At 38.8% G+C, this 15,208-nt stretch overlaps 3 protein-coding genes across 3 annotated transcripts; 2 read left to right on the top strand and 1 right to left on the bottom strand.

The window, feature by feature from the left end:
- The first annotated feature begins 915 nt into the window (after positions 1 to 915).
- On the top strand, positions 916 to 2,214 carry LOC133718874 (uncharacterized). Its single transcript, XM_062145753.1, has 2 exons — positions 916 to 1,151; positions 1,698 to 2,214. Exons 1-2 carry the CDS (start codon positions 953 to 955, stop codon positions 1,973 to 1,975), a joined length of 477 nt encoding a protein of 158 aa, XP_062001737.1. The 5' UTR covers positions 916 to 952; the 3' UTR covers positions 1,976 to 2,214.
- Positions 2,215 to 6,381: 4,167 nt separating this feature from the next.
- On the bottom strand, positions 6,382 to 10,789 carry LOC133714691 (RNA-binding KH domain-containing protein RCF3). The gene is made up of 8 exons (XM_062140899.1): positions 9,748 to 10,789; positions 8,716 to 9,195; positions 8,285 to 8,533; positions 7,533 to 7,757; positions 7,275 to 7,354; positions 7,029 to 7,137; positions 6,805 to 6,931; positions 6,382 to 6,688 (listed from the first exon to the last, which is right to left on the bottom strand). Exons 1-8 carry the CDS (start codon positions 10,450 to 10,452, stop codon positions 6,669 to 6,671), a joined length of 1,995 nt encoding a protein of 664 aa, XP_061996883.1. The 5' UTR covers positions 10,453 to 10,789; the 3' UTR covers positions 6,382 to 6,668.
- A 1,691-nt stretch (positions 10,790 to 12,480) lies between these two features.
- Positions 12,481 to 14,229, top strand: LOC133714692 (protein PLASTID TRANSCRIPTIONALLY ACTIVE 7-like). Its single transcript, XM_062140900.1, has 4 exons — positions 12,481 to 12,573; positions 12,670 to 12,732; positions 12,839 to 12,898; positions 13,803 to 14,229. The coding sequence occupies exons 1-4, from the start codon at positions 12,538 to 12,540 to the stop codon at positions 14,136 to 14,138; spliced, it is 495 nt and encodes a 164-aa protein (XP_061996884.1). The 5' UTR covers positions 12,481 to 12,537; the 3' UTR covers positions 14,139 to 14,229.
- The last annotated feature ends 979 nt before the right edge of the window (positions 14,230 to 15,208 follow it).

Raw genomic sequence — 15,208 nt, forward strand, 5'->3', positions numbered from 1 at the left:
GTGATATACATCGTAACATGATGTAGAGGGGTGGAAATACTGAACCAACTTTGTTTGACAAGATAATTGATATGAGTATAGATGAATCTTTCTTGTAAGAGAGAAACAAATCACACGTAAAATTTGTATAATAAAATCACTGTTAAAAACAAAAAAGCCAAACTATTGAGGATATATCATACTACTAGAATACATTAATGATCGCTCAGAGGTCAGTACATAAAATACTAACTAGAATATATTATTGCAATACGTTTATCTGTATGTCTACCCAGGTACCTACCATGGGGAAAAAACACCTTAACCTCACTCTGTACAATGGAGGCTGATCATCGCTTCCAACCTTGGAAGATGGCTTGATTCGTACTCTTCTCTCGGCACTCTTACAATCTGACTCATTCTTGTAAAATAGGCAGATTATGTGATCAGAAATAAATTATGACTATATATATGAAGAACATAAATAAAATGGAAATTGTTAAATATTACCTACAAGATGAAATGAGAATGCATAAAATACCAGCAGTACTTTGATTCTTCGAAAGAAACTAACCTGGAAAAGAAGGATTTTTCACAACATTTTATGGTAAAGGCACATATATACAAGCCCGAAATTGCATTTTCACACAAGCACACTCAAATTGATAGCATTTTGTACCTTGGATGATGATGGATTGAAACCAGCATCAGTCTCTGCAACCAGAATAGTGTCCGTTCATGAATATAGAGAAAACGGAAAATGCTATAAAATACTTGAGAAGCAAACATCGGCAAGCTCTCATGAACATGAATGCCCTACCTATAATTAGCATTTAACTCTCATGCAACATATTTTCAACAAACCCTGTGGTACACCAAACAAAAGGGAAATCATGACACGTGACAACCTGTTGCATGTAAAAGCGAGTCCTCCTTCGATTCTCTCTGATCAGTAACAACCAAATTGAAGGAGATGCCAAACACTAACCCTAACCCAGCCATGAGCCTGAACCCCACATCCTCACCAACGGACCTGAACCCAGCCAAGAAGTCGAAGCCGAACAGCCCCGAGCTGCGAGAATATGAACTTCCCGAGTGCCAGATAGATGCCGATGTTCTAAAACTCTTGCCAGAAGAAAGGATGCGAAGGAGTTGGTTGGCCTTTGGCGAAGGTATGCTCTTGATTTTATTTTGTTTTTGAAATTTCTTGTCATGTTAAGCTTAACTGCAAGTTAGGCTTTTGTTTTTGTGTTTTCTATGAGGAATCAATACAATACAATAGTGCTTAATTTATTTGTTTGCAGCATTTCATTTGAATTAATGAATTGAAGAATAGAAAAGTAAAAAGAAAATAGCATCAAGTTTGCTCATTTTGGTGTATGATTATTCGGAGTTAGGAATTATGTCCTCTATACCATACCTGTGTATTAAGTTTGTGACTTCATTGATCCCCAACACCACTAGTTTGCTTAGGAGGCCGCTGATATATCTATATATCTTTTTTCTTATAGGTTTGACTCTGATGAGGGAAAATAATGGTGCCTATGTTTCTGATTGAATTCATTTGATTTGATTTGCTCCTTATTGAGTCATTATCGTCTCTCATAAAACATACGTTTCATTATTATGACTTCTGTATTTCTTTCTTTGGTTATCATTCAATACCACCGGGTTCTGTCTTAACCTTCTTCTTCTACTTTTTTTTTCTGGGTGCAAAGAGTTGAAGAAAAATCCTCCTCCAAAGGGAGTCTTACCCCATGGACCAAAATTCGATCCTTCACAACCTTTACCAAAGGGATATGCATGGAGTTCTTACATCCCTGGGAGTGGAATTAAATCTTTTCCTGTTAGGATGCATTGCATTGGCTGTGGCGTGGCTGGAGATCACTGGCCTGATGACTGCCCAAAAAAGGGTACCGAAGAGTTCAAGAGGAATTTCACCAGTATTGTCGAGAATTATCTTCATGAGACCGAGAAAAGGACCAAGACCAAGTAGTGTTCTGTGGATGAGTCGTATTTTAACAGTCTAGTCTACTTATCCCTCCATCATGTTTATCTTATGATCTACCCAAGTCCTCTGGATGTTAGGAACTTTGTTACAGTCTTGTGTTTGTGAACTAGGCTAAAAACATATGGTTATTTAACTTGTGAGAGTATTCTGGCACCATCTAATGTAATATGTGTTGTGCCAATGTATTATCTTGTTTAATGATCTATCTTTCTGATCGACTTTAGGTGGACTATGTTTGAAATTGCCATCTTTTCTGTAGCCTCTCAAACGGCAAACCATTTAGACACAATGTTACACTATACACATACCAAGACTAGAACCTGTATATAGGCATGTTTGAGGAAAAGATAGACAATCAAAGCCAAAGCCATTTAAACTCTGGTCACTGCGAAATTGTTAACTGATCCTTGAGAGCTGAGTTTTGCCATTGTTATTACAAGCCAACCAAGAGCATTACAACCTGATGCTACTTATAGAAAAACCAGTCCTTAATCACCAAGCAAACTAACAGATAAACTCAACAAACTATTACAGCCTGTCACTATAACAACCTTGCCACATCACCATGAACACCAGGAAGCTATATCAGCAGTATAACATTGATATTTTGTTAACTCACATATTCGTTAACACCTCCCCTCAATCTCAGTGGGGGTTAGTGCACTGAGATTGCAGCAATGCTCAATAGTTGCCTGAACATTCATGGCAGTGAATGTAGGTGGAGAAGCAGCACGGTGAAAATAGATTGTTGGGTCTCTGATGACAATCAGAAGCAATGTGCCCTCTTTTCCCACAAATTTGACAATTAACAATAGAGGATGAAGCTTTATTTTCAGTCTTTCAGTAGCAAATGACTGCTGTATGCCCTCTCTTGCGACAAATCTAGCACTCTGGTATAACATTGTTTCCACTACTGTAAACATTGTTGCTATAGTTCCTCCATTATATCTCCTCTTGTTATGACCAAATCTCCTCTTGCCTTTGTTACTAAAGTTCCTATAGGTGAATTTACCATTGAAAGTCTCATTGCGGTAATTCCCATTGTCGCTCAAATTCTCATTTTGAATGTTGTAGCTGTCTTGAGACAATGAAGTGTTTGGTGCCTGTGAGAAAGAACCTTGTTGCATTGGTGCATTACTGTATGTGCCACTGTTGTTAGAGAATCCTTGCTGCTGAGAACAATTGTGCTGAGGAACAGAACAATAGCCACCATTTTGAACCATTTGACCACCATTTTGAGCCATAGACCCACCATTTGAATCATAGAATTATAATTCTGTGTTGCATAAACATAAGGTGAAACATATGCCGAAAAGAAATTTCCATTTCCAACATTGGCACTCAACAAATATCCAGAATTAGGTGCAAACTGTGGATATATTACCAATATTTGGGGTGAATGGAACCATTTCTTGACAGTTTGGGGCAGCAGTAGGCAAATTAAGAACTGAACTTGATATCATGTTGTTCTCTGGTATCCCAAAATGTGTAGTGGAAACAGGTGATGGTGCATGATAATGATGAACATTGGAACCAGAAGATGATACGGTGAAATGATTATAAGAGGTAAACCAGATAGCTCATTAGTATTGGTAACATTAGGCAAGAAACCAGCATTTGATGCAGCATTGTGTAAAACAGGTGCCATAGAACAATTACTAGTCTACTGAGATGACAAGATTGCATGAGATGGCATTCCAGTACTTGACATTCCATACTGCACGGTTTGAGAGGAATTGTTACTATAATTGCCAGCATTGGAAGAGCTCTCATTCAATCTTCGAGCAGACCACTCAGTATGAGCAACCATAGCAGACATGGTATTTTGAGCTTGAAGCACCATTGTTTTCTCAAAATCTCTCGTAACAACCAATAATTGAGATCGAAACTGGAAAGAAGATATATGATGGGCAATTGTGTATCACTGTTCATGATGAAAATGAGGATGAGCTGCAAACCACGACGAGTCAAGATGGAAAAATGCAGGGACAGACTTCAGTTTTCAGTATCTGTTTAAGATGAAATTTCCTCAAGATAGGAGTGACTCTTCAAGGACATGATAAATGTCAATATTCGGTATCAATAATATCTTCAGCAACAAGATAGCATAAGGCATTTGACTCCAAGAAACAGAAGAGGAGTGACCCTTTGTGGGATTGTGAATCTTTAAGAACCAAATGGTAGGTGATTACCCTTCGTGGGATAAGAATGATAAGCCACAAAAGTCACCAAGATTATTATCCCCGACTAGCGCCAGTAATGTGATTCCATCCACTCAAACCTTTGTGGGATTAACCAAACAAAAGGGAAATCATGACACGTGACAACCTGTTGCATGTAAAAGCGAGTCCTCCTTCGATTCTCTCTGATCAGTAACAACCAAATTGAAGGAGATGCCAAACACTAACCCTAACCCAGCCAAACACATCCTCACCAACGGACCTGAACCCAGCCAAGAAGTCGAAGCCGAACAGCCCCGAGCTACCAGAATATGAACTTCCTGAGTTCCAGATAGATGCTGATGTTCTAAAACTCTCACCAGAAGAAAGGATGCGAAGGAGTTGGTTGGCCTTTGGCGAAGGTATGCTCTTGATTTTATTTTGTTTTTGAAATTTCTTTTCAATGTTGGTAATTTTATTTGACCATGTATCATCGAATTAACTGCAAGCCAGGCTTTGTTTTTGTGTTTTCTATGAGGAATCAATGCAATGCAATACAATACAATACAATAGTGCTTTATTTGTTTGCAGCATTTCATTTGAATTAATGAATTGAAGAATAGAAAAGTAAAAGAAAATAGCATCAAGTTTGCTCATTTTGGTGTATGATAATTCGGAGTTAGGAATTATGTCCTCTATACCATACCTGTGTATTAAGTTTGTGACTTCATTGATCCCCAACACCACTAGTTTGCTTAGGAGGCCGCTGATATATCTATATATCTTTTTTCTTATAGGTTTAACTCTGATGAGGGAAAATAATGGTGCCTGTGTTTCTGATTGAATTCATTTGATTTGATTTGCTCCTCATTGAGTCATTATCGTCTCTCATAAAACATACATTTCATTATTATGACTTCTGTATTTCTTTCTTTGGTTATCATTCAATAGTCAATACCACGGGGTTCTGTTTTGACCTTCTTCTTCTACTTTTTTTTTCTGGGTGCAAAGAGTCGAAGAAAAATCCTCGTCCAAAGGAAGTCTTATACAATGGACCAAAATTCGATCCTTCACAACCTTTACCAAAGGGATATGCATGGGGTTCTTACATCCCTAGGAGTGGAATTAAATCTTTTCCTGTTAGGATGCATTGCATTGGCTGTGGCGTGCGTGGAGATCACTGGGCTGATGACTGCCCAAAAAAGGGTACCGAAGAGTTCGAGAGGAATTTCACCCGTATTGTCGAGAATTATCGTCATGAGACCGAGACCAAGTAATGTTCTGTGGATGAGTCGTATTTTAACAGCCTACTCTACTTATCCCTCCATCATGTTAATTATCTTATGATCTACCCAAGTCCTCTGGATGTTAGGAACTTTGTTACAGTCTTGTGTTTGTGAACTAGGCTAAAAACATATGGTTATTTAACTTGTGAGAGTATTCTGGCACCATCTAATGTAATATGTGTTGTGCCAATGTATTATCTTGTTTAATGATCTATCTTTCTGATCGACTTTAGGTGGACTATGTTTGAAATTGCCATCTTTTCTGTAGCCTCTCAAACGGCAAACCATTTAGACACAATGTTACACTTTACACATACCAAGACTAGAACCTGTATATGGTCATGTTTGAGGAAAAGATAGACAATCAAAGCCAAAGCCATATAAACTCTGGTCACTGCGAAATTGTTAACTGATCCTTGAGAGCTGAGTGATTGGCAAAGGCATAAATACACCGAGACTCGCTGTGGATTCGGTTTTCCTAGCAGCCGATCCTTTTGGTTACTCGGTCGATCAGTATCTTCCTAGGTGAGTCCCTATTGAGTTTAAAGTAGTCTAGCTTACTTCTAAAATTGGATATGCTATAGGCTTTGAACGGAAATGAGATTTCAAAGTTGAAGAAATTCAAAGTTCAGCAATTTAAGTTACTTGTGCACTCATGTGCAAAATCTCAAAACGTAATCACCTATGTCACTTCGTTCTTCATTGACACTGATACCCTTATACAATGGTCCATTGAAATTGACCTTGTAGAATGGACCAATTTTCAGCAAGATCGGTAGACGGCACTTTCCTGAATTGGTTGTCACATATAAGGTAAAGCTCCAATTACACACCGCTATTATTGTGATGGCTGTACGTAGGCACTGTAGCTTTTTCTTCACTACTTCCAGCAGTAACATACATAAAGTGGAGCTCCTGTAGTCGCTTGCACATCAATAGCATCATCTTGTGGAACAAACAGAATAGCAATCATCGGTTGTCGATACAAAATGTGATACACATAACTGTTACTGGGTTCGTACAGGAAAACTGAAACATGGCAGAGGACTAGAGCTAAAACGCGTTCAGATATTACATTTACAGAGGTACAGTAATACAGAAGCCTATATGTGCCTAAACTGGAGCAAAAAAACTCCCTGCCTTGCAGGATAATACGTCTTGAAACGGTCTTGACAGCAGCAATACCGCAGTAGGCAGAGCTCAAAATTTGGTAACCATGTTGCTCCCGTGCATTCAAGGGTCGTCTTCTTGTGCTGATGAATGACAAAGGAAGCTTAAGAATTGAATTGTAGGGAACCAGTGAAGTACAACACTATACCAATAGGCACATCAACAAGCACTTAAGAGACAGAGAAAGAAAGAGACTTACTGCTTAAAATAAAACCCTGGAGCAAGCTCTGAGCCCTCTCAGTCTGCTCTGGAGTACCTGAAATTTGAATGATCTTTTGGGTTACCTCTGGACTATCATCTACCAGGGTTACCCTGGCTCCTGATAACTGTTCCACTCAAAAGGCAATTCAAAAGACAATTAGCAGAGCTAAAATTGAAATTTAATAAAAGCAACCTTCAGAATAAAGAGTTCATTAGGCTGACCTCGCTGATTTGAGCAAGCATGTTTTTCGATTTTGTTATGAGCTTTGAAACAGCCTTCTCAGGTATGACAACTTCAAGTATACTCCGAGTGACAAGTGTCACAGGTATTCTATTGGAAGAAGTATAGAAAGCATCAATAAGGTAGATATTCATAGACAGCAAAACCAAAGAGAAAAGAGGGACAATACGTAGATACTTTGATCGACAGATCACAAATAAGGTAGATATTCAAGACAAATGTGATACCTATTCATCCCAGTCGGAACATCTTCACGCCGTTCACTTTCATTCTGCTTTACTGCGTCACTAACAACCACTCCAGAGTCCTACCACATGAGTACTAAAAATCTTAAAACACAAAAAATGGAGACAGAACGGAACACTTAAAAACCATAACTTCTGAAGCCCTCATCAAATCAGCTAAACTCTAAGGAGAGAGAAGAAAACTGAAAAATTGACAGAACCATGAATATTTCTTAATCCAGCCAATATATAAAAGCAAACCTTTGATGGCTGTGCAGTTTGCACATTCTGATAGGTAGTTATAGAAGGACCATTTCCAGTACGAGCTTCACGAACAGGATTTATGTAATCTAGAGCACTGCTTGCAGGGCCAGGCACAGAAAGCGGCATGGTATCCTTTTGAAACAACTCCCTGTATAAGTGACTCCTTAGTCTTGATGTCACCTCAACTAGAGCATCTCGAGCTGCTTTTATTTCCCCTACTATCTGTAGATGACATAAAGGAAAAACTAAGAATCGCCTTTAAGTTTGACTGATCCTGTTCACCAAGAAGCTCAAGCCTTTATTAACCTTGGCTTTTAGGTTATTGGACCCCTTATCTTTTATAGAAACAACTCATCTGATAAAAACAGTAAAATATAGATGCCATATTCACACACAGATACAAGGAAAAGAAGCATTCACAAGATATTGTAATTAAACAATAGTAATTGGATGAGTTGACATTTTATCTCTTCCAGCATATTGTTCATTTTGAACAGTCCAGAATCATCCATAAATGAGATACAAGCTCCACTTTATTAATAAGTTCCAATCTCCACTTTATAACTAACATAAGTGCCATTATATTGCATGACAATTCAAAAATTAAAAGTTCAGCTTTTCTTTTAAAGTCCATTTTGAACTTATTCAGCCAATGAAAAAGTCCACAAAGCAAGTCTCCCAGATAAAGGAAACGACACGTGAATAACAAACCAGGGATTTTAACGAAATTAGCAGGCTGAATGACAGACCTGTAAAAGCATATCATTCCCTGATACACACAGAGGAAGTTCTTCTCTGGGCAGAATTTGTATATTTGCGCCAGTAAGTCGCCTCATGTCTGATAAAGACCCATCTCTTCCCTCTAAGCATCCAATATCACTTGACGAAACAAGCAACCTAGTAGTTATAATGTTGTCTCTGTCTGGTATAAGATCGACAATGCGAGTTTGGATGTGCAATAAAGCTTCCTGAGCTGGAAACAGCTCATCATCAGGACCCTATTAACAGACAAGAAACCAAAAGTTGGTTTAAGTGTTACCAGAAAAAAAAGAAGTGCAGATCATTACAATTAATCGGATACATTTCCAGACCATATATAAGAGCCATAAGCAATGAGACAGTATTGCCACTTCATATTTACACAACAACCAGAAGAAAATGCATGAAAATTGTGAAGTACCTCCTCAGAAGAAATGATGATTATCTGTTCATCTGCTCCGGCCACACGGTCAGTAGCCCTGACATCCACACCAATTTCATTTTGAAGCAATTCTATAATTCCATCAGACTCTCCAACTACAAGATCAACTTTATCAATTGGGCAAAGCATTCGAAACACAAGGTCTTCTCCGTAAAAGGGCTGTACATTATCATCCATTGGAGCAGACCCTGGTTCCATCATATAACCAGATGAACGGGAGCCATAGTTGTTGTTCCTCGTATTGGGGCCAGATAATCTTGATCCAAAACCAGCCCCATCCATGGATGACTTACGTCCTGCATTGTTCATATGAGGAATATAATCATCATCAGGAGGAAAGAACCGTTCTGGTGAATGTGCTCGTCCATGGAAATTATTGCGGTCACGGTGCTGACTCTCCCTCAAGCGAGATGAAATAATTTCCACAGCAGACTTTACATTATTCGGATCGCCTACTACCTGCAGCAGAAATCCAATATCATATGACTGATGGTATCTTCATATCATTTTGTTAAATGCGAAAATAAAAACTTCATAGAAACCACTAGCCAATGTATCGACACATCTTCCCAGTACACTTAAGTTAAAGAATAGCATAAACCAGTCATTGCATTATCCCCCTGCACACTTGGTGTGTATCCAATAATGCAGTGACTACGAACATTCAATATAACCAAGATCAAGGTACCCGAGATGATGCAACTAAACGCTGCAAAATGGCCAAAAGCACTACCAATATATACGTCCGTAACCCCTAAACAAACTCCATGAACATTAAAATTAGTCATACTGTCATACACTATCATATAACCAGTTCATCATCATTAAGCCGCCGATCATTGTCCTTATTTTCGGTTTATTAAGTATCAGAATGAGGGTTAAGTCCAGTTCAGTCTATATTTAGCAGTTCATTAGTCCAAAGCAAACCAGCAACTAAATCAATGCAACTGAGAAAGCTCAATGCCAATGTAATAATCACAGATTCAGGTTAAAGCTGAAAGTTCCGAAAACCTGAACAATCTCCTCAGACATTGAAACACAGCGAGGCAGATTATGATCCCTTGGCAAAACCCTAATCTGGGTCTTTGTCTCCATCCTCATTTGCTCTATTATCTTCCCTCCTTTCCCCAGCAAACTCCCCACATGCATTCTCGACACCACAAGCCTCGTCGCGACACGTGTCCCACCACCACCTCCTCTACCACCTCCACCGCCGCCGCCGTACTCATCCTCCTCATCGGCGCCGCCGACCTCACTCTCCAGAATCCTCTCGTGGATCAGAAACAGAGCCTCCTGCGCCGGAGAGAACGCCGGGATCCTTCCCTCCGGGTCCCGCCGCCGCGTGTCGGAAATCTCGATAATCCGCTCCTCGTCTCCGGGAACCAGCTCGTGCACGTTGATCCACGCGCCGGTGTGCTGCCGGATCGACTTGATAATGCTGCCGGACTTCCCAATCACCCCTCCCGCCTTCATATCGTGGCACAGTATCCGATACGTCGTCGTCACCGTCACCGACGCCGTCTCCTGCTGCTGCTGCTGCTGCGCCTTCGCCGCCCTACCTCCTCCGCCGCCGCTTCCGCGGTGGCGGTGGCTGTTGTTGCCGTTGGCGTAGTGGTGGTTGTACCTCGGCCTCGTCCGGCCGACGGTCTCCGTATCATAGTCCTGGTGTTGCTGCTGTTCATAGTAGTACGATCTCTTCGATCTAGACCTCTCCATAGTCTCTCTAGGGTTTTCAACACTGTCCAATCTCAACCATTGCCGGTGTTCCAATACAAGTTCCGGTTCCGATTGTTCAAATTTGAAGTGAAAAAGGAACGGGTCTAAGTCTCACTATAAAGTCCTCTCAGTCCTCTTCTTCTTCTTCTTCTTCTTCTAGGTTTTCACAGTTCTCGGGAATCGTGCAGGGGAAAAAAAATCAATTTATTTCTCTAAAAAATTTGAAACCCTAGAAATTGATGAAGATGAGGGAGGAGGTTTTCAGCAGAAGAGTGTGAGGTGTGAGCTTGCTGTTGCCAGATTTAACAGTCTCTCTGGTTTTAGTTTACTTTCTCCAACACTGGTGTCTGTGAGGTAAATATTATAGTTTTTTTTTGTTGAAGAAAATGGGGGCCAAACGACGTCGGATTGGGGTTAAACCTGTTGGGATAATGTAGTGGAAAAGTTGTGAGGTAAAAGGAAATTTCATTACTTCCATTGTGTAAGAATTTTGACCAAAGTGATCGACGTGTGAGTGAGGCTTGGGGTGGTGCGGTGGAGTGGTTTTGATTTGTTTCCTTTAGTGAAGTCGTATCGAGCACGTTTCTGAAGCTTTCGGGATTAAAATTAAAAGACTCTCTTCTCGTGATAAAAGCGGTCAGTGAAATGACTTTTGAAATTTATTTTTTTATTTGGGGGTTTCGAGAATCTAACTTGCAACTTTTGTATTGTAAAAATAAAAGAAAAACAAACAACCTTTTGAAATATATATTTTTGTATTTGCTTTTTGCTAGAGATTCCAAAAACCTTGCTTGTAACTTTTGCATTTGGTTTTGACAACCTTTTTTTTTTTTTTTTTGAGTAAAAATATGACCTATATTGAATTCATGGACAATGATTACAACTGTTAATAGGGACATTATGAACATCCATGTGAGCATAACATAACCTAAAAAAGTTAAATTGAAAATCTAATGTAGAACAAACCATAAGTATTTAGACAACTTAATTAAGTTGTTTAAATGTGTATTTAAGACATTTAATGGCAAATGTGAGTGTAATATACTTGATGTGTACTAATTACATGATACTTTCTTAAGAAATGATCTTTTGGTTTATTGGTTAACTCACCGATTTCAAATAATTAATTAATAATTATTTCAGGTTAATAACAAAATCATATTTGCAGAAGATCTTATAGGATTAGTCCCCTTTGATGCTTTTTGTGACATTCAACGCCTCTAGACCCATAGAACCATACTTGCATAAATGATAACATAAATCATCTGAAATCATCCAAAATTTTGTATTATACAAAGTTATGCGGTTAGATGAGACTCATGAGAGATTTGAACTACAAGTTGAAATATATGTATGTAGCATATATATTTTTCACCATTAGAAATTAAGCTCTTAGATATATCTTAATAATAAAATAATACAAATGTCGTATGTGATCTCTAACTTGAATTTTTCTACTTGACTCCTTTTGATCAATAGAGATTTAGATCCTTGTTAGACTAACGATATGTTAACTTATTTATGATATATTTACTTATTTAGAATAAGTATGATAGAAGTGACATAATTTCAGTTTATGAGGTTTGATGATAATTAGGTAGAGCTAGATGTAGACGCGACCCATTACTTCAAGAAAATTGCTACATGAGGAAAAATACAAACGGAACAATGACAAAAAAACTAAGAAAATATTTAGTTGATGCAATCGACAAGTATCTAGATTGACTAACTCTTAACGTTCTCAATAATTAAATCGATTGAGAATAGTAATTACTCGATTCTCCATCATTCCTTTTCGAGTAATAACTTTCATAGCATCAAACTGACCAAACATGTCATACTGGACAAAAATCTAACACATCAAACTGACCACAGAAATCTATTTATCTCCTTAAGCTCCGTTTTCACCTCACAACCCGCCCAACTCGCCCCGTAACACCATCCCAATTACTCCGGTTCGGATCCTTCACCGAACCCGATGGCATTCCTGTAAATAAATGTTCGTTTGCGGACATTTACCCAACAGCTTGTAAGAAACTAAAACTAACATAAACTCTGGAGATAACACAAGCGAGCTGGTCAGCCATGGCTTCCTCCTTCTCTCTCTCATCTTCTTCCCTTGTAATCTCTCTCTCTCTCTCTCTCTCTCTCTCTCTCTCTCTCATTCAAACCCAAGTGAAATTTCGATTCTAAACTTGTTTCATTTCATTGTTTCAGAGGGGGGTGCAACTGAGAGTCGAAAACACAGTGGCTTCTTCCAACTGCTGTTTCAGAACGCAGGTGAGATATATGTTCACATTCTTTTTCTGGGTTGTTTTATTTTTACTGAATATATGTTTGTTCGTCAAGGCATTTGATTTTGTTTTTGGTGTTTTGTTGGAAACAGGTGATTTCAGGGGAGCAAAGGAAAGGGAAAGGTCGGAGCGTCTGGCGTCGAAGGAAACTGGTACTGTTTGAAAAACCCTAATTGATTGATCTATCTGATGTTTATATTATGGGAAGTAATAATTTGAAAAAAAACTAGTGGAATTGTTAGTGGTGGTCAAGACATGAAGAAGTGAGGTTTGTATTGTTTTTAATAGCAAGACATGAAGAAGTGAGGTTTTTCTCATATTGAGTTGAGCTGTGTGTAACTGGATGTGGTGACATCGTGAGATGGGATTCTTTGACTCGTGACAAGTTCAGTGGCTGCTACCAGGCATGTAGTCTTATACAGCCTGGACTTTTCATGTTGATTTCTATCCAAAAAGAGGATTTGGATTGAAATGTGGGAAGGTGAACTTGGTTGAGTGTCTAGTGTAAGAGAAACATAATAAATTTGAAAGTACATAACTTTTGACTTTTAAGAATTAAAGGATGGGGTTTAGAACACAAGCTTTGAGCAATTTAAATTACAGTATAGATTTGGCTGATGGTGCTTGAGCATAAATAGGCTCTTAGTCTGTTACAGTAAGGGGTTGGATTGGAGGTGAGAATATTTGAGAGTCAAGTATTGTAAGTTAAGTCGATGATTCTATTGTTTGGTTGGTTTCTAATGGCAAAACATGATTTCTATTGCTTAATAAAAGTTTGATTTTCTTTCGTATGGATCGTAGTGTGTAGGACTGGAGAGTATTTTATATGCAAATTTCCCTTTTTCCCAGAAATTCTGTGACTAGTGATAAATTTCAGCTACTAGCTACGCAGTCTAATATCATATTGTTACCAATTTGAAAAGAAAATTTAGGTTGAGATGTGGAAAGGAAACTTGCTTGAGTGATCATTACTGTGTTGTAACCCTGCAAGTCAGAACCTTCTCATACTGTGCTATTGTGCATTGACTAAACATGTGCACATTTTCCATGCTTTAGACAAAGAAGGATGACATGTTGCGATACAAAATGGAGAGAGTGCCTTTCCTGGAGGAACAGGTTCGGAAGGTAAAGGATGGAGGACAGCTCTTGGGAATGGACATCGAGAGACTACTACTCTCAGAGGACAACCGGTTTGATTTTGTGAATGAAATTGCGGCCGAGGCCAACAAGTATGTTGAGAACAACCGAGATGAGTATGGCGGTAAGAAGAAAGCCATCCTTCAGGTGCTAAGTAACCGTGTGAATGATGCTGGGTTTTATAGACCTGAGGCATATGAAGAATCTGACCCCTTCAAACCAGGGCCGTCGTGGTTGAAAGAATTTTATACTTGATTTTGTGTTGTTCATGTTGTAATGTTAATCTAGATGGTATTCTTTTGTAATACTTTTTGTTTCAAATCTATCTCTGCAATAATTTTGCTTCTCCCGTTACACTACATAAATGAGATTGTTCATTTAATTTCTATAAGGTCACAATTCTTGATGTGATTTGTTTGCTTGGTGTACCAATCATAACATAATAACTGATAGGCAACTAGTCTTCCTATTGATCTGTGACCATCTTCTTCTGACGTCGAACACAAGGAGTAGGTGCCATTAGGTAATCCAGCAGCCGGCGAATGGTTTTCCTAACCTTCTTGGCTCGTACCACAGCGCAGAAAAGGATATCTTATTTCGGGGGTGGGAGAGGGGAGTGGAGGGGAAGCTAATGATGATCCTTCTTTGAGAAGACAAATCGAGCATTACTAACAAATACACATGCCATAGTATTGTCTTGATGAGTTTTTTTCATTCTATTATACCTTCCACTAGAATAGCCTAAGCTGGATCAAGAAAGTGGCCGGCATGTACAAAATAAAGTCATGTGATCCAAGGGGTAATTCTCCTTGTTGCCCGGTTTCAGAAGATAGGTGAACATAAATGCATCTTACAGTTCATCTAGTCATCTTTCTTCTGCAGTAGTTCAGTCGGATCCCAGGATGGTCATAATGACAATGGAACTTTTGTCATGAATGCTGAAGCAAAGGTCGGGCAAGACTGCAATTTTGATTTGAACCTTTATTGTATGTTTGATGAACATGAAAGCAAGATGATGGGCATATCAGATGGCTGTAATTAATAATAAGGTTAGCACCTTCGATGGTAATAAGTTGTTTGGTGTTGATCTTGGATTACCTCATCATTCTTCAAATACACCATCAATCAGCTATAAGTTCATTCCTATTCATCTAATCAGTATTGTGGCAAAGCCAGAGCCCAGCTGAAACTGTGAGCTTCAAACTCTTTGTATGACATTGTGTGATGGAAAGTTTAATATGCAAGAAACATATAGCAATGGTTCAAGAATGTTATCCCTTTGCCCTCATCTTTAAAACAAAGGTCCAAAATGAAAGTGAGTGATG

This window comes from Rosa rugosa, chromosome 6 (assembly GCF_958449725.1).
Source record: "Rosa rugosa chromosome 6, drRosRugo1.1, whole genome shotgun sequence".
NCBI lineage: Eukaryota > Viridiplantae > Streptophyta > Magnoliopsida > Rosales > Rosaceae > Rosa > Rosa rugosa.